Below are 18,400 nucleotides of genomic sequence, written 5' to 3' on the forward strand. Positions count from 1 at the left end.
AACTAATGTGACTCATAAAAATAGAGAAGATTTTCATAAAGTGGTAATTTCTCAGTTTTGCATCTATGAATTTTCATATAAAAATATATTTTATAAAAAGGACAAACCGTGAGCCAATTTGTCAGAGCAATTCCTCAGCATTAAACAAATCCCTGTGTTCAGAGGACCTCTACAGAAGCTCATTGTGTAATGGTCCGCTCTCGCTGACCAGAGGAGCATGAAATTGTAAATTAAGTAGAAAATTGTTATGCAAGATCAAAGACTTCCATGTTGTTTGGTAACTGTACTACTGGCCCGCTTGTTCTGATGCTACTTAGTGCGATGTCTATGAAGCACACAGTCCTATCGGTCAGTTTTGCTCAGAATAAGGCACAATATTCAAATCAACTTCAAACTGATAAATAGGCATGATAGTGTCTGAAAAGGCCATCTCATTAATGGCTGAAGGTTCCCTGCAGGCAACATGTTGCGAAATAGGCTTATGATGGATATCGATCTCATGCCTGACTGGAGTCAAGGCGTGGTTAGCCTAGCTTAGCATAAAGACTGGAAGCAGGGGGGAAACAGCTAGTCTGACTCTGTCCAGAGTAAAAGAAACACCTCTAAAGCTCACTAATTAACACAATGGGCCTCATGCAAGACATACTAACAGATTCGTTTTTAAAGCTGCAGTAGGCAGAATATTTTTGGCATCATTGGGTAAAAATCCCATAATAACCTTAATAACCTTTCAGCATATTGTAATTCAATTCCTATTATATATATGTATATATATATGTATATACATATATGTATATATACATATATATATACATATATACATATATGTATATACATATATATATACATATATTGTATATATATATATATATATACGTATATATATATACATATATGTATACATATATATATATACATATATTGTATATATATATATACAATATATATATATATATATATATACATACATATATATATATATACATACATATATATATATACATACATTGTATATATATATACATATATTGTATATATATATATATACACACTATATATATATATATATAGTGTGTATATATATATATATACACACTATATATATAGATATATATATATCTATATATATAGTGTATATATATGTATATATATATATATATATGAAATTCTAAATGTATTCATATAGCCTAACGACATCATCGTTAATTTAAATTGGCCATTGATGCTATTGTATAACACTACAATATCAATATGAACATCTCAAACTGCAAAACGACTTCAATTACGCACTAATTGAAGGTTAATTAATCTGTTCATATACAGTAATAAGGACAACGGGAAGTGTAGTCAGGCTCCAGGGTCAGGCCCCGCGGTTAGGCTACGCGGTTAGGCCCCGCGGTCGGGCCCCGCGGTCGGGCCCCAGGGTCGGGCCCTAGGGTCAGGCCCCAGGGTCAGGCCCCATGGTCGGGCCCCAGGAAGAGAGTGTGTATTTAGACAGTGTGCTGATATATTGGCAGAGACAGATGAATGCCTCGTATGGTATCATTGGGGCGTTAATTATGCTAACTTACAATTGTCATGAACATGCGCTCATTAATGCACAGGTAGCTTTCATCATTTTTCACGCAGGTCATTTACACAGTTATCTGAAGTTAGGAGCGTTTGCTGAATCTGACGTGGCACACTCGTACGAGCCCAAGGTACGAAAAATTACGAAAAAAGTTAAGAGAAAGTTAAGATAAGTATACGAAAATGTTCTGTGAGCAGCTTCCTGAAGTCTCGTTGTCACAGTGAAGTTGCCATGTTTGGTACCATCGTGTCTGTACAGAGACCAAAACCAAAACCTGTGTTTACTGACTCTATCTGGCAACTGGGGCTATAGCAAGAGATGCAATACGTCAGTGCGGGACGGATGGATAAACTGTTGTTCGTCAAGAAATAGTTCCATCACTTAACTCTCCCTAAAAACCACAAAATGTAATTTTTACATTTCTCTTGGTGTACAGGTTAAAAAACAACATTTGAATTTGATCCGTGCGAATGTAAAGTGAAAATCCCTTTTTTTTCTCTCCTTCAACATGCACAACCATCCATTACTGATCTTTCTACATGTGCAAAACAAATTGTTCCTGCAGATTCAGGCTGTTAGATTTTCTAAATGTTTTGGGATAGCCATGGAAGACTGGAGGTGGAGGAAGACATTCTTTTTGCTGCGACTTGAGACGAGTTTTTCTAGGATGTATTTCTCTACTCACTATAGTGTCTTCAAGGCCTGTGGGTAGTACTTGAGGAAGATCCTGCGGGCGATCTCGTACGTGTCTCCCTGAGGCTTGGTCGGGTACTTTTGGCCGTTGTAAATGAATCCCTTTTCTACCTGGGAGACGGCCTGGTTGAAGGCGTCCTGCTTGAATGGTTGTCCGGTGTTCAGACATTCTACCAGGGTGTGAACGAATAGACCCCATCGCTGGGCGTAGTAGTCCTCCATGAGGCCTCCCCACTCTTTGCTGGCGTAGTCCAGGATCTCGCCACTGGGACCCCACAGAGTGAGCTGGTTTCTGGCGTTCATGTCGTAGAGCTGCGCCTCCTTCTCGTCGAGGGCGAAGGATCGGGCCCGCTCCAGCCATGTCCCCAACAGGAAGTTGCGGTCGCTGTTCAGCAAACGGTTGAGTTCGGGCAAGAGGTCGTGGACCAGCACTCCGCCGGCGGTCAGCAGCTCTGGCAGCTTTTGCCTCTGGAAGGCATCTGCGATATCCTGGTAAAAGGAAGTTGTCAGGACTTGCAGGACCTGCCGGGTCACGTCCACGAGATCGTACCGGAAAGTCTCCTTGGACACGAGAGATGGAGCTGCCTCAATGATCAGTTTCCAGGCTTTGTACAAATCGACCGGGTCATACCAGATGCCAGAATTCATGTGAAAGGAAGGCCGGCGCACCAGCGGGCTATGGTTGTGGTTCCGGTAATGTGGCACCGTGCAGTTGTAGACACTGGCGAACAGGAGCCGCCACGCGGCGGTCAGGCTCTCTTGCGTGCTGCCGTAGCGGCGCATCGCATACAGCGACACCCACTTGGACAAGTTGACCGGCTCCTTGCGCCAGGCCAGCTCGCTCATCAACTCGAACATCACGGGATTCTGCTCGATGCCCTCGGGCGTCATGCCTAGGCCCACCAGGGTTGAGTTTGGGAAATGTAAGGCTTTGAAGGGCCCCGAATTGATGCTTTCCACCGTGCCAAAGAATCCACTGTTGCCCCCAAAGTTTTGCAGCATGCACCAGATGAAGGGCTGTCCGTAGAAAGACTCCGTGTACGAGAAAATTGGCTCGGTCTCCGCGAACAGGTCAAGCACGATCATTCTTCCGAGGGGCACTCCGTGTAGTAGGGCCTGAATCTGGGCCGGCTTCCAGAACGCTGCGTCACTGAAGAACAGCCAGCCTTGCATCAGCCAAATTGCCTGAGGATCAACTGGGGAGAAAAACATTTTTTATTTGGATGAGGGACAAGAAGAGGGGACAGTTCTCGAACATGGCTGGATATCAGCACGGAGCCCAGGGGGGATTCTCTGTGTGAGACAATTGGACAACACAAGGTCACACATGGGTCATCAAACTAGGGCAATTATTGTACTTGTTACCCAAAATATCAGCAGGCACAGTCAGATTTAAAACCTTGCAATGTGAACAGTATATCAGTCGCCCAGACACTCACCTGCGGTCATCGAGGCGAAGACGGAGCGGCTGACTGCAGACAGGTAGGTGGGGTCAGAAGAAGGTGGAGTCATCTCATTGAAGGTGTCAGTGTTGTAGATGTGATCCGTACCAAACTGCTTCACCACCTGGGACAGATAGAGGGACCCGATCTGGAGGAACAGCGGGTCACGAGGGTCTAACATATAGGAGCACGAGAAGCTGCAGTTGAAGTGAGCCCAAGGCCCCAATCTGGTTACGTTGGCTTTTGGATACAACCTGAAATACAAAGAAACACTTCAGTGATTCAAAGGTTTGGACTGAAATATTCACTTGACTGTTGTAATGTAATGAGAGTTTCAACAAATATAACAAAAAATGTTATCAACCCTGCCTTTAAAGCTGCAGTAGGCAGTATATTTTTCGCATCATTGGGCAAAAATCCCATAATAACCTTTCAGAATATTGTAATTCAAGTGTTCTGAGAGATAACTAGACTGCTGCTCCTCCTCATGGCTCTGTTTACAGGCTTTAAAAAATCTATCCCGTGACGGCAGACTTTGACCAATCACAGGTCATTTCAGAGAGAGAGCGTTCCTATTGGCTGTGCTACGGCTGGTGGGCGGTGCTTGGTATTTCCTCAAAAGATCTCAACATGGCTGCAGGGTGACAAACATTCTCATTTTACAGCTAAACAGTACACTACAAGATGATTCTGAGAACATGTGAGGAGAGAAATAGGCATTACAGTAACAGAATATTGATTCATATTTGATCAGCGCTGCCTAGTTTGACCGTTTGGTCGGAGTTCACGAGTGATTGACAGCCGACAGCTCTCATAGACGGCAGCTGGACAGCAGACTCTAGATCAGCTCTTACTGCTTGTTTTCCTCCAGTCTGTGAAACCTTGCAGATGCCATTAGGAGCACCGGAGGACACAGAGGGACATCCTTTTTCAGATTACCTGTCTCATAAACGACTGTCACGATATAGTGACTGTTTTATAAAAATATCTTCTTTTTTTTTTTTATCATATTTGCTCTATTCTCACCTACTTCTGCTTTAAGTATATTTGCCTGTATTGAATTAAAATAATGCTATTATATAGTAAAACGTGCTCTGCATGTAAATTGATGTCAAAATATGTCGCCGCGTTATTCGGTAGCTGGTTACGATAAACAATCTCTGTACAAAAGTTATTCGGGAAAACATAAAAAAATGCCGAAAAAAGAATGCGGAGGCTGCACTGCTGAGAGTTAAACTGTGTGAACACACCGAAGAAACATCACTTTGTCACGGTCAGACATGGTTTTTGTTTGTGTTTGGCATCGTGCACCTGGATCGCTCGGAGGTCAGAAAGTTGGAAATTTCAACTGGGAAAATAATGACCTCTCATAAGAGTTCACTATTATTCAATAAAACTTTATCCAGGATGAACAAGTCGATCCTCAAGCTGTGTTCAAAGAACCAAATTAGCTGGATGAGAATGAACAAGATCCTTTTAGCCTAACAACAGACAGCATGCTGGGTAATATTTGAAGAACAGGACCCAAGCCTCTGCTGTGTGCTTGAGTGACGATTCTCTCCTAAGCAACTCTACACATCACCTATTTTTTCTCTTTTCCTTTCAATCTTCCTCTAACTCTCCTCCTCCCACACTATCATTCCTCCATCAGGAAGATCATCATTACCACTAATTAGTCTCCTCTCTATCTAAACAAACACACAGCAGAGTTTACAATGGAAAATTTTCCCAGGTCAGTGCTCTTCTAAACTCACGGTTCAAGGGTACAAAATAGTCAAACTTTACCGATTTCTCTCTGTTTTTCAACCATCCGATTAAATTAAAGCTCGGGGCTAGGGCTGCGCAATAAATCCAATATTAATCGCGATCCCGATTTTGGTTTCCTACAATTAAATGAACATGATCGCCTGCGATATTTACGTTTAAAATGCGTGTTCTGCTCACAGAAAACTCTGCTGCACACCTAATGCTGTATGTCAGGGCGAACGTATACAGAGTTAAATAGTCAAACTCTACTGATGTTGACTGTACTACTACCGATACTGACTGTTTTATAAAAATAACTTCTTTTTTTTAAATCATATTTGCTCCATTTCTACCCACTGCTGCTTTAAATATCACTATTGGTATCAGCCTCAGACATCAGCAGTATTATTCTGAAATGTTGAAACATTGAAACACACAACAAGAGGCGTGAGTCACCTGAGGATTCCCTCGGGGATGTTCCCAGAGAAGGCCGGCAGCACAGGGATCATGCCAAAGGCTCTCATTCGCTCTAAGATTTTAAACTGTAAAAAAAGAGAGGAAATGTCAAGAGAGAGGATCCATTGGTGGCAGCTGGTAAGATGAAACTCATCAGCAAACATTGTTTTAATATACAGATCAACAGATTTAAAAGACACATTTCAGATGTGTTCACTTTGAATGTTACCACCAAATTAAGTGGTTTAGATAATCTGGCCAACCAGAGGTTTGTACTACAGAGCCAGTTCAACATACCCAGGGTATCTTCTCCTTATCTGGTTTCACTAAACGGGGCGGTGTTTGCATGTGACCAATCACAGACATGGACAAGTCCACTGTCAGCAGAGCCAAGAGCAAACTATAATATTAGACAAATACGAAGAATTTTAACACATAATCCACACTAACATTAACACAGTTGAAGCTGCCAAATGCAGGAAGGACAGCTGGCAACAAAAAAAAAATGCCGATGTCTGAATGCGTAAATTAACAGATTTATTAATCTAAACCAGCGGTCTGCATCCTGCGGCTCCGGAGCCACATGCGGCTCTTTAGCCCCTCTCCAGTGGCTCCCTGTGGATTTATAAAAATGGAAGCATTTCCATTTTTATTTATCATTGTTGTAGGTCTATGGTACGACGGTACGACGGTACGACGGAGTATTAGGGCCACATTGAGGAAAAAAAATAAATCTGAGATTTCGAGAATAAAGTTATAATATTATAAAGTAGTAATATTACGTGTTATTTTCTTTTTTTCTCGTAAACTTCTGACTTTTTTCTTGTAAAGTTATGACTTTATTCTCGTAATATTCCGACTTTTTTTTCTCATAATAGTATGACTTTTTTCTGTTAATATTATGCCTTTATCCTCGAAATCTCAGATTTGTTTTCCCTCGATGTGGCCCTTATACTCCGTATTTGCACTTTGGCCCTCACTGCATTAGACTTATATACTACTGTATATACTTAGACTATAAACTGTGTTACCTTCATCACAATGCTCAAATGTTTTGCGGCTCCAGACAGATTATTTTTTTTTTTTTTGCCGAAAATGGCTCTTTAGATAGTAAAGGTTGCTGACCCCTGGTCTAACGGAATACTCAAAAGTCAGATATAGTTGTCTAAATGGGGCATTAAAAAAAGCTTTTAAAAGTGTAATGGATGAATACTTTATTCTTCTTTATGGCATTTAACAAAGTTGTGGCGTGTATGACTATTTCAGCCTTCTTTCAGCTGCGTCCTCGTCTCCGGCGGTGTGAAACAGATTGAGAGAAAGTAAAAAAATAAATATAAAAACATAATTCAAAGCGCTAAACACCCACAGCATAAATCCAGCAGTCCTTCCTGCATCTGTCAGTTTAAACTGTGTTGCTTTCAGTCTGGATTATGACTGTAACTTCTTCTTATGTATGTAATATTATAATACGATCAGCGCACTGAGCTCTGATTGGTCAGTAGGAGGTGCTTTCATACGTTGCTCCGGAGCAGGTTATGTGCTCAGCATCAGTTACCATGGCGATCTACCCCGGCAAGAAGTGATCCACCGTCGTATAGGACTGAAAACCCCTGAAGGGTTAACCCTGAAGTTACCTCGCTAATCGTAAATCCTTCTTCGTAGTACAGTACAGGCCTCTGGGGGTTCGTTGTCACTGTATCACTTTGTCTTGAGATCTCAGCTGTTACGTTACAATGTTTTCATAAACAATAGACCTTAAACTGTTCAAACTGAACTGAAGAGCGATGTGAATATAGTATCTTTCATTGGTCAAAGTTTCTGTACGATCCAGGTGAGAACCGGTGCCGTCTACGTGCTGCTCTCAGCCCCTTCATTCTCAGTTTTTAATACTCGGTGGTGCCAAAGGTACCAGAAACATCCTGAATTCTACACATAGTGGCTTCCAACAGTGTTGATAAGCGTGGAGGTTTCAGTACTTGGAGGTAGAGCTGGTTCACGTGCCAGGACTGCGGCAGAGGCCCACCAAACTTGAACAAGTTTCCCATACGGTTCCAGGCCAGAAACGCCGGGCCAGAGAAGAACTCCTCGATCTCCGACTGGTTTAACCCGAGAGCTCTGTAAACCTGGGAGGTACACAACAAGTTAATCAGCTGATGTTTACGTGTTGCTGCTGTTCATATCAAAGGTAGGTATCGTATATATAAATTATAAATCAGGCTTAACAGGAGCCAATATTATGAAACACAGTACATTGTTACCAAGAGCTGTTTTTTTAACAGCATTCCTGTTTAATGTAGATTCTGGGTTCAAAGGAACATCATGACTTCCAGCCTTTGCTCTTCTTACCTCTTGCCACAGGGCTTCTTGGCCAGTGAAAGCCAGCGGCAGGTTGATCCCATTGAGTGCCATCCAGTCGATCTCTCTCTCCCACCTCGGCCAGTCCCACCACACAGAGGAATAGCTTAAAGTGCAGACGTTCTGGTAATACCGGAATCTGGATACAAACACACAAATATATAGTTTATTATAACAGTGAAGAGTCTTAAAAAATGACAATGTTCAAATGACATAAAATACTAAACAAGTATGCAAAAAAAAGGAATGATAATAATCCTTAGTAAGTAAGACAACATTTGTTTGTTAGCATTAGGCAAAATAATGCAGTCTCAAATACATCACTTAAAGCTGCAGTAGGCAGAATATTTTTGGCATCATTGCGTAAAAATCCCATAATAACCTTTAAGCATATTGTAATTCAACTGTTCTGAGAGAAAACTAGACTTCTGCACCTCCTCATGGCTCTGTTTTCAGACTTTAGAACATCTAGCCTGTGATGGGAGAGAGAGAGAGCGTTCCTATTGGCTGTGCTCCAGCTGGTAGGCGGTGCTTGGTATTTCCTCAACTTGATCTCAACATGGCTGCCGGGTCACAAACGTTCTCATTTTACAGCTAAACAGTACACTACAAGATGTTTCTGAGAACATCTGAGCATTTAAATCTAGCCCGTGACGGGAGACTTTGACCAATCACAGGTCCTCCAACTTTATGGAACAATTCTGAATCGCAGTAGGGTTAGGGTGGACTTTAAATGAAACGATAACTACGAGGAAGTGAGTGCTGCCGACTTAAAACACACACAAACATGTTTCAGGCTGAAAGCTCATCCACCCGACAGCCACTGTTTCATTTCAAATCCAACGTGCTGAGAACAGAGACGATAAAAAGACAAAACAAACGAGACAAATCAATAGAAAATGCACTGTATGTTAAAGGCCCCATATTGTAAAAAGTGAGATTTTCATGTTTTTTATATCATAAAGCAGGTTAAAGTGATATATAAATACTGTGACAGTATCAAAACACTCAATCCATGGAGAAATACACAGAGCCCGTACAGAAACTGTGTGTTTGAAACAAGCTGTTAGGATTTCTGTCCATTTGTGATGTCACAAATCTACAATAATTAGACCGTTTCACAGTTTTAAACGTAAACACTCTAAATGTGTCCCAGTTTATTTCCCGTTGCAGTGTATGTGAATGACATCAGCTGACAGGAAGTAAACATGGACCCAAGCTGTTGCCTAGCGACGCAATTCCGTTGCAATTCCATTGAAACGCGCTAAAACGGAGTGTTTCAGAAAGAGCATGAATACAGGTATATTCAGGCCGACAGTATGAGAAAAATAATGTGTTTTTTGAACATTAAAGCATGTAAACATGTTCTAGTAGAAACCCAAAATACAAACATGAACCTGAAAATGAACATGATATGGGACCTTAAAAACCAGGCAGACAGATCCAGTTTGGTAATTTCCCATACGATAAAAGTCACTAACACTGCTCAGTTACTCACTACAACTATTTCTTACATAGATTTAAGTGTGTTTACAATGTGCATACTAGTACTGGAATACCGACTGTCAATTTCTATTGGAGCTGTTATATATGTTATATAACTTCTGCTAAAATAACATATAAATCACTGCTGTTATTAAAGCAGTGGAACCTAAGCCCTAGTTCCCTGCAGCTGGTGAATGATTGAAGCTTCCAACCGGCTCATAGTTGCTCTTTGCCACCACGTTACAGTCATGGGAAAACTAAAGTGTGCCATGCTTGCCATGTTTTTTTTTTTCAATCTAACTACTGTGCACATGACATAACTGGAGTGAGCTGATGCGGGTCTAATGCACAACAGATAATTGAGAGGAAGGGTCCTTTAAAGGGCCCGGACGCGGCACAAGTATCCATAGTGCTCACAGTAAACAATGAAAAAAAATGTGTGACCAGTGACCACGCTCCATTTGTCATGCACCCGTGGGTTTGGATGTGCTGTTGTGCAGTGGAGGGATTATATCGCACACAAATACCGCCATCATAGAATTCAGACGCATACATAGATCACGGCATCCTCTTTGATACCAGAAGTTGAATATAATTAGTGCCTTATTTGCTGGGAAGCATGGGAAATCTGATTTTTAGATGTTCTCAGCTGTTGATAATAATAATAATAAATTAACTATCACAGCACCTCTAAGGCTGTGATTTTAACAGGAAGGGCTCCTCTATCTGGTGAAGTCCTGAGGCTGCCACTGAGAGGAGGTGATGTACGGCACTGTGGAGTGGATTTGGTCGGAAAACAAGATTTCAAAAGTGTTTTGGTGATGTCAATAAATTTGCATCAGAACATCCACAGAGGCCATTAGATAGATAGATAGATAGATAGATAGATAGATAGATAGATAGATAGATAGATAGATAGATACTTGCCTATGTACTATGCATGTTACTGGAGGATTCCACTAGAGGGCACACCAGACAACTCAGACATATAGAACTTCTGGATTTGCATAATGAAACAATAAACATGGCGACACTCGAGGAGGTTACTATTGTTATTCTGGGATCTAAAATGGTACCGACCTGTCGCCAGCTAGTTTGACAAGCATAATTGCTACTGTGCAGCATTAATGACATTTTGTACAGATGCAGGTAATTGTGGACTTGGTCTGTTAGCTTGTCTTCAAAACTTTCTGCCATTGTTGTCGCTGCTGATGTGCCTATTGACCCCTGACCCCGTCAAAGACATCACCACGCTGCCCCTACACTGCCCCCACCGTTCATGTGCATATTGCATCTTGCGGAAGCGTAGCGATAATTTCTGAGTACATGCACAATCAACACTCCATACGGACATTTCTCAGACTTTTGTTCTAGACATTTTTCTGAATTTTTTTTTTCTGACATTTTTCTGACTTTCTTCAGAATTTTTTTTCCTGACATTTTTCAGAATTTTTTTCGTATATTTTTCAGACTTTTTTTGACTTCTTTTCTGACATTTTGCAGATATTTTTTTTTAGTTTTCTTTTTTTTCTAAAAAAATTGTTTTACTCAAGTTTTCAATTTCTCAATTTCACATAAATGAGGTTTATTAACCATAAATTAAAAAAAAGGTTGTGTTAATGAGTTGGAATGAAGTTGGCCAAAAAAGGTGAGAATTGGGTGATAATTTATACTGCATGCCTTATATAAACAGGCCACAGGTGTCAGTATTTGCTGCTATTAAAAAAATTTAAATGGTTTCAAAAAACATTTCTGACTAAACTTTGACATATACCAGTCTGTGATAATCCATAAACATTATGTTCCTCTGATAATAACTACAGTCAAAATAATTATTAATTTCTGGGGGGGGTTTTACACAAAAAATAGGTTGAATTTCACGGAAATTAAGTTTATTCACTTTTTTCCACATTTTTTTTTTTTTTTTAAGTGTAAAAGTTGTGGTAATGAATTAGAATGAAGTTGGCCAAAAAGGTGTAACAGAATTGGGTGATCATTGATAGTGCATCCTTTATAAACAGTGAAGCGCTCGATGACCCCTCACATCCTACTCCTGGTGGAAACAAACTGAAGTTGCAGTGTGAAGAGTTGGACATTTCCACAGAGTTTCACAGGAAAAAGCTGTGCTGCTGCTCGATATAAGTTTACTGGATGTTTGGCGAATTAATGAGCCGAGGATGCTGCTTCTTCTAGCCGTGCATTACTTCAACATATACAACCATTGTGTCTCTCTGACCTGTGCTGGGTGCTGATCACTGACCTGTGCTGGGTGCTGGGTGCTGATCACTGACCTGTGCTGGGTGCTGGGTGCTGGGTGCTGATCACTGACCTGTGCTGGGTGCTGGGTGCTGATCACGTACCTGTGCTGGGTGCTGGGTGCTGATCACTGACTTGTGCTGGGTGCTGGGTGCTGATCACGTACCTGTGCTGGGTGCTGATCCTCAGGACTCCGGTGACCCTCGGTAGAGGACGAGGCAGCTCCAGCTGGTCACCGGACCAGGAAACATGGCAGTTACAGAAGTATTTCAGGTAGTTGTAGATGCCTGAAGCCAGAGCCACTCCGCTGCTGCCGGTAGCCACCACCTTGTTGTTCCTGGTGGACCGGAGCTCACACACATCCAGGCTGTCGTTGGAGAGGCTCCGGTTCACCGACACCATGAACTCTGTAGACCTGGTCCCGATCAGCCGCTTCAGCAGCTCCACCACCGCTCTGCTCTGGACCTTGTCGCTGGCTGCCGGTCTGATGTGGTCCAGAGTAGGAAACCTACACCGGGCGGTCACAAAGAGACAGAACACGACGAGCAGGACCAGACTACAGCCGCTCCTCAGAGACATCTTGATCCTCAGTCAGAAGAAGCCAGCTAGTTTCCTCCTCCAGGTTTAAAAACAACTGTGTTCCTCCATCAGCAGATAACCAGGAAGCGTTGGTTTGCTGAGGAGCTGCTGGCCAATCAGAGAGAGAGCTGCTGCATCGCATTATAACCAACAGCCAATCAGAGCACGCTGCTCCCATAAAACCAATTCCTATGAGAAGAAGCCACTGTCTGTCATGTGATCAATCTGTCACATGATTATGGTGAATTTTACAGAAGTGGTCTGATTTCAGGTTCAAGCCAGATGTCATATGATCATGTCATAAAAAAGCACAAACCTTTTAACCTTGGTGGAACATTAATGTTGACTGCTGATACAAAGTTCAAAACACAGACAGGACAAATGTTTTTAAAATGTTATAGAGGCAACTGTAGACAGAGCAAATATTAGAAACAGGCTCTTCTGTTGTTAGGCAGGCTCATTTCCACTTATTACCCAGAGTTCAATGTGGTCAGAAATCCCGTATTCAATAGCTCAATAGTGCACTGTATGCATCAACTTTTTGCTCAATAAGCACAAAACACTTGCATCAAGTGACACCTCCTATACATACCAGCTGATAACACAACATGAAAACAGCACACAGTGTTGGCAGCTGACAAACCAACCAACCAAATTAAAGATCATTACTGAGGTCACTGACTTGTAATATTGTATCTACAGAGCCAAAATTAAAGGTTACCCTTACCATAAAGACATTTATTCAAGTGTGCTAGTAGTATACTTCTTCTTAAACTTAAAATAAGAAAATATGCTTTCAGTTGACCTTTTATACTTGTTTATACTTATTAGAGATATACTTAAAAGTATACTTGGCTTACACTGACAAGTATACAGAAAAGTCTAAGTGTACTTAGGTTATACTTGTACTTAATCTTTTGATAGAGGTATACTTAAGAAAAGTATAATTAAGTATTCTTGCCTTATGGGCCTAGGTTTGTAACCAGATGTGTAATACATTTACTTCAATTCATAAAGATTTTTCTATGTTTTTGGATTTCACCGTGGAGGCATGCGAGAAAAAAGATCAAGTCAGATAGCAAAAGGAGCAATTTTTCTTTATGTAATACATAAATCATTAGCTAAGTACTATAAGTATATCAAATGTACTCTCATAAACTAAAAAGTAAAGGATGGAAACACTTTGGGTTTCACACATTGACAGAAAAAGCAGAGCTAGACAGAGCAGAGCTAAAGCTGCATGCTAACTCTGTCACTGACAGGAAACGACACTGACACTCCTCTTCGGTAAAACAACACAAGAGCTGTTGTTGAGCTGGTTTATCAGGTCTGAAGGGAATGCTGTTCTGGGAAATCGTGGAGGTAGAAGGAAGTTAATGCTTTTATTGTTGTAGTCTGAGTAACGTGACGTCAGTGCTTGAAGTGGAAAAACAAACAAGTGCGGGTACTCCCCTCATTCACATGTTGGTGTGTGTATCGGCCGGTGTCAGCAATCTCTTGCAACTTATTCCTATTTATTCATTATTTCTTTAAGCATGTTAAACTGTACGTATGTTCCAGAGTACCTCTACTACTAACAAGTATAGTGTTGTATCGCAGCCTGATATATGTTCTTCCACGACGGCGCCGTCAGTCGGTCGAGAGACAACGTCAAGTCACATTTTCGCTGTACAAACGTAGTCATTTTAAGCCCAACCATGTTGTTTTTTCTTTGACCTAACTATAGTGGTTTGTTGCCAAATCCTAAACAAGTGCTTTTGTTTAATTCACAACATTACGCACGTGTTTACTGCGACCGAGAAGTGACACCGAGGGGTCTGATGAAGCGTCAGTAGGTGGGTAGGATGTGTTGACATTACTCCTCTATACAGTATCTCTATATAAATTTATATGCAAATAGTTGTTTTCTGCTATATTAAAGTGGCAGTAGGCAGTATATTTTTGGCATCATTGGGCAAAAATTCCATAATAACCTTTCAGCATATTGTAATTCAAGTGTTCTGAGAGAAAACTAGACTTCTGCTCCTCCTCATGGCTCTTGGCGGCGTCAAAAACTTCTCACTTTACAGCAAAACAGTACACTACAAGATGTTTCCGAGAACATCTGAGGAGAGAAATAGGCATTACAGTAACAGAATATTGATTCATATTTGATCAGCGCTGCCTAGTTTGACCGTTTGATCGGAGTTCGCGAGTGATTGACAGCCAGCTCTCATAGACGGCGGACCGCAGGTCAGCTCTTACTGGTTGTTTTCCTCTGGTCTGTGAAAGCTTGCAGATGCCGTTAGGAGCACCGGAGAACACAGAGGCACATGATTTTTTTCAGCATACCTTTTTCATGTACTACTGTCACGATATAAAAATAACTTTTTTTAATCATATTTGCTCCAATCTCGCCTACTTCAGCTTTAATGCTCTCGATATCGATATAGAGAACCTTTAAATTTACTTACAATGTTAAAATGAAAGAACTGAATTAATATAAACCTGGAGGAAAAACATGTTTTTTGCAGGTCTCTGTGGGGATCGGGGGTTAATGACCTCCCGGTGTTTCTAAAATTCTGCATATTACCTGACACTTTTATAATGAACCAGTTTAATACAAACTATATGCCACACAGTGATTTACCTGCTTTACCCAGAGAGAGAGAGAGAAAGAGAGAGAGAACAGGACACAAGATGAATCCTCTGGTCTCTGTTTATTATTGATCACAAACACATTACCTTCCACATCACCAGTCACTGACCAACATCAGTTGCATGTGTAACAGTTTCTTCTGCAGCCTTTTTGGCATCAGAATGCAAATGAACTGAAACAGTTCATGTAAATCATAAAAACAATGAAAATCAAATAACTTTGATTATCAGACTAACATGATTGCTGTAGTGAATCTAAACGGTCTAAAAGAGAGATGTTTCTAGTGCAGAGCGGCACTTTAAAATCTTAAAAACCAGACTGAGTAATTTGCACACTGCGATGTCAAAATTTAAGCTAAGATATGTTGGAAAAGTAGTGTACATAAAAAAAGGGATGTTGTGTCACACTGCTTTCAGGAGGGACATTATTCTCCACATTTCTAAAGCAACTGGAAGTTTTTCCAAAACAATTCACTTTAGGATATTTTAGGCTAAACGTAACGTTTCAGTTCTTCAACTGGTTTACAACAACACCGATTCACACAGAATGAGCACTGGGAAGTTACAGATCAACAACTCCTAGATGTTCTCATGATAACAAATCATTACATCCATTTCATCTATATACCGTAATTCTATAAATTAATTCATAGTGAAATTAAAACGAAAATGAAAAATGTGATTTCAGGATATACTGATCAAATACTGGGAGGAATCATATTGCTTAAAGGTCCCATATCGTGCTCATTTTCAGGCTCATACTTGTATTTTGTGTTTCTACTAGAACATGTTTACATGCTGTAATGTTCAAAAAACACATTATTTTCCTCATAATGTCTGCCTGAATTGACCTGTATTTACCCTCTGTCTGAAATGCTCCGTTTTAGTGCATTTCAATGGAATTGCAACGGAATTGCGTTGCTAAGCAACAGTTTGGGTCCATGTTTACTTCCTGTCAGCTATTAGTTATTCACATCCACTGCAACAGGAAATAAACTGGGACACATTTAGAATGTTTATGTTTAAAATCGTGTAATGGTCTAAATATTGTATATTTGTGACATCACAAATGGACAGAAATCCTAATGGCTTGTTTCAAACGCACAATTTCTGAATACGGGCTGTGTGTGTTTCTCCGTATATTGAGCGTTTCGATAGTTTAACAGTATTTATTTTGCACTTAAACCTGCTTAATAATATAAAAGACATGACAATCTCACTTTTTACAATATGGGACCTTTAAGTCATATTACAAATAAAGCCAAATGTTGAGTCATTACAACTCCACATTATGTCATTTCATGGCAAAAACTACACTTAATAACCAACAGTTAAAGGATGATTCCAGTTTGTTACGAATTAATTTTAGTCGCTGAGATCTGACTGGGACACTGTATGAGAAGTCAAAGCAGAAGCAGGAAGTTGGTGTGTAAACGTGTCTTCTAAATACATTCCATCTGACTGCTCGTGTTTCAGGCCCCTTAATTTAGCGATGGCACCACAATCAGAGATTTCACCGATGAACATGACTTGGCCTTTAATACTGTGTTTACCTATGAAATGTATTATAGAAAAGTTCTTTTCTGTCTCAGTATTGTTATTATCTTGCACTGTCTTGATGATTTTCTTGATTCTTTTGGGATGGAGCGACAGAGGTGCAGCAAAACGTCAAATACTAAACACGGGATTTCTACAACGGTTGTGTGTAGATGCTCTGATTACACGGGAGTAAGACGACAGCTGGTCTTACCCTCCGTTTCATGACTCTTTGAAGGTTTTTCCACTGCCTAACTATTCCAAGCTGTACATTAACGTAAGGTACCTTCACAGAACACAGGTTTGAAGTAGTTTATCTCAACTCTTGTTCAGTTTGTCTGACCAGACGCCACCAAACCACACTGATAAAAAAGCTGCTTCTCAGTCTTCCTCCAACAAAACTGTCTGTTAGGAGACGACATGACACCAAAATGCAAAGGTTTAGGGGTGTAGACAAATCCGGCAGCTGATTTATGTTTTTTCGCAGTAACGGCGACTTGTCCTCCAGATTTGTCTACAAGAACACATCAGACCTGGCCAAATGTGTTCGGTAATGGATATCTCTGAAGGAAAGCTGGCAGAGGAGATGTTGTTACAGCAGAGGTGAACATGCTGAGTGCTGAGTACAGTGATGGTTCTGTGCCACAGCAATAGAAGTTCCAGTATGGGTACAGCTTGGCACGCGTGCACTGGAAAAACCCTTTACAATGACCACATTATAGCTCATACACAATAAAAGTTTCACAAATGACCACTAGAGGGTGACAGAAGGCTGCACTTGGGCTCATGCACACACACGAACACATACACAGAGGAGAGGAGGGAGGGCTCGGGACTCGGAGGCCAGATCACTCGTCAAATCGTCCCTCCAGGATGCTCTCGAATGAGAAGGGGAAAAACTTGAAGCCCTGGCCGCAGTAGAACTTGTTCTGGAACTCCACCCTGAGAAGAGAACAAAGTACGGATGAGAACGGGTTAGATAACTATGGTTAAATACATCAACACAATGAAAATGCCAAAGTGTTTCCTGTTGAATGTTATCAGGGTGAGTTGAGGAAGATCAGTTTCCTGTATTTATCTGATATTATTCATGCGTTGGCCAACACATTTGACCCTTATTCCCCCACCAGGCAAATATATAACAAACAAGGATTAACATGACTACAGGTGTCAGGATGTTGCACAGCATCTGAAACCCTCCCTTCCCTTACAGTGCCAATGTTGAGTTTGGAGGCTGCGACTGACAATTTTGGTAACTTTCCGAGGGACAACACTGGTTCATGGTCAGGAAGTAACAAATCAATACATCCGTTTGACCCATATGCTGATTCTACAAACTACTACAACTACTACTGGGAGGAATCATATTGCTTTGTAGTCGTATTACACATTTTACTAGAACATGTTTACATGCTTCAGACATGTTCAAACTAGAAAACATAATGCCTCTGGCCAGCGCAGAGGCATAAACACCTGTTTTGTGAGGTCACAATGACCTTGACCTTTGACCACCAGCACCAATTTCAGAAAGACGACAACAAAACGAAGCATGTGCTGATGGCGAGGGAAGAGCCAGACGAGCGAGATATTTTCCAGCCGTGTTTGCGGTCCAGTGTGTGGAAACATTTTGGCTTTTGCGAAAAGG

At 41.0% G+C, this 18,400-nt stretch overlaps 2 protein-coding genes across 4 annotated transcripts in view; both read right to left on the reverse strand.

The window, feature by feature from the left end:
- Positions 1 to 2,058: 2,058 nt before the first annotated feature.
- On the reverse strand, positions 2,059 to 12,695 carry naglu (N-acetylglucosaminidase, alpha). Its single transcript, XM_037754439.1, has 6 exons — positions 12,170 to 12,695; positions 8,254 to 8,401; positions 7,884 to 8,030; positions 5,908 to 5,993; positions 3,703 to 3,959; positions 2,059 to 3,459 (listed from the first exon to the last, which is right to left on the reverse strand). Exons 1-6 carry the CDS (start codon positions 12,580 to 12,582, stop codon positions 2,255 to 2,257), a joined length of 2,256 nt encoding a protein of 751 aa, XP_037610367.1. The 5' UTR covers positions 12,583 to 12,695; the 3' UTR covers positions 2,059 to 2,254.
- A 3,744-nt stretch (positions 12,696 to 16,439) lies between these two features.
- atp6v0a1b (ATPase H+ transporting V0 subunit a1b) overlaps positions 16,440 to 18,400 on the reverse strand; it is a 53,752-nt gene continuing 51,791 nt past the window's right edge. For 2 of the 3 annotated variants that reach the window (XM_037755270.1, XM_037755268.1), the window contains exon 21: positions 16,440 to 17,697. In XM_037755270.1, coding sequence (XP_037611198.1) covers positions 17,604 to 17,697 — 94 coding nt within the window. In that variant the 3' untranslated portion in view covers positions 16,440 to 17,603. The remainder of the gene's footprint in view (positions 17,698 to 18,400) is intronic. The other variant, XM_037755269.1, reaches the window with a different exon arrangement.

Source organism: Sebastes umbrosus, chromosome 20 (assembly GCF_015220745.1).
Source record: "Sebastes umbrosus isolate fSebUmb1 chromosome 20, fSebUmb1.pri, whole genome shotgun sequence".
Lineage (NCBI taxonomy): Eukaryota > Metazoa > Chordata > Actinopteri > Perciformes > Sebastidae > Sebastes > Sebastes umbrosus.

What these genes read in the sequence shown, in the direction of transcription:
- naglu (XM_037754439.1), bottom strand. Translation starts at nt 12,582, where the DNA reads ATGTCTCTGAGGAGCGGCTGTAGTCTGGTCCTGCTCGTCGTGTTCTGT. An exon ending in AGGATCAGCACCCAGCACAG is followed by an intron (nt 8,402 to 12,169) that starts GTACGTGATCAG and finishes GTTTGTATCCAG; the next exon opens with ATTCCGGTATTACCAGAACG. An exon ending in TGAACCAGCTCTACCTCCAA is followed by an intron (nt 5,994 to 7,883) that starts GTACTGAAACCT and finishes CTTTTTTTACAG; the next exon opens with TTTAAAATCTTAGAGCGAAT.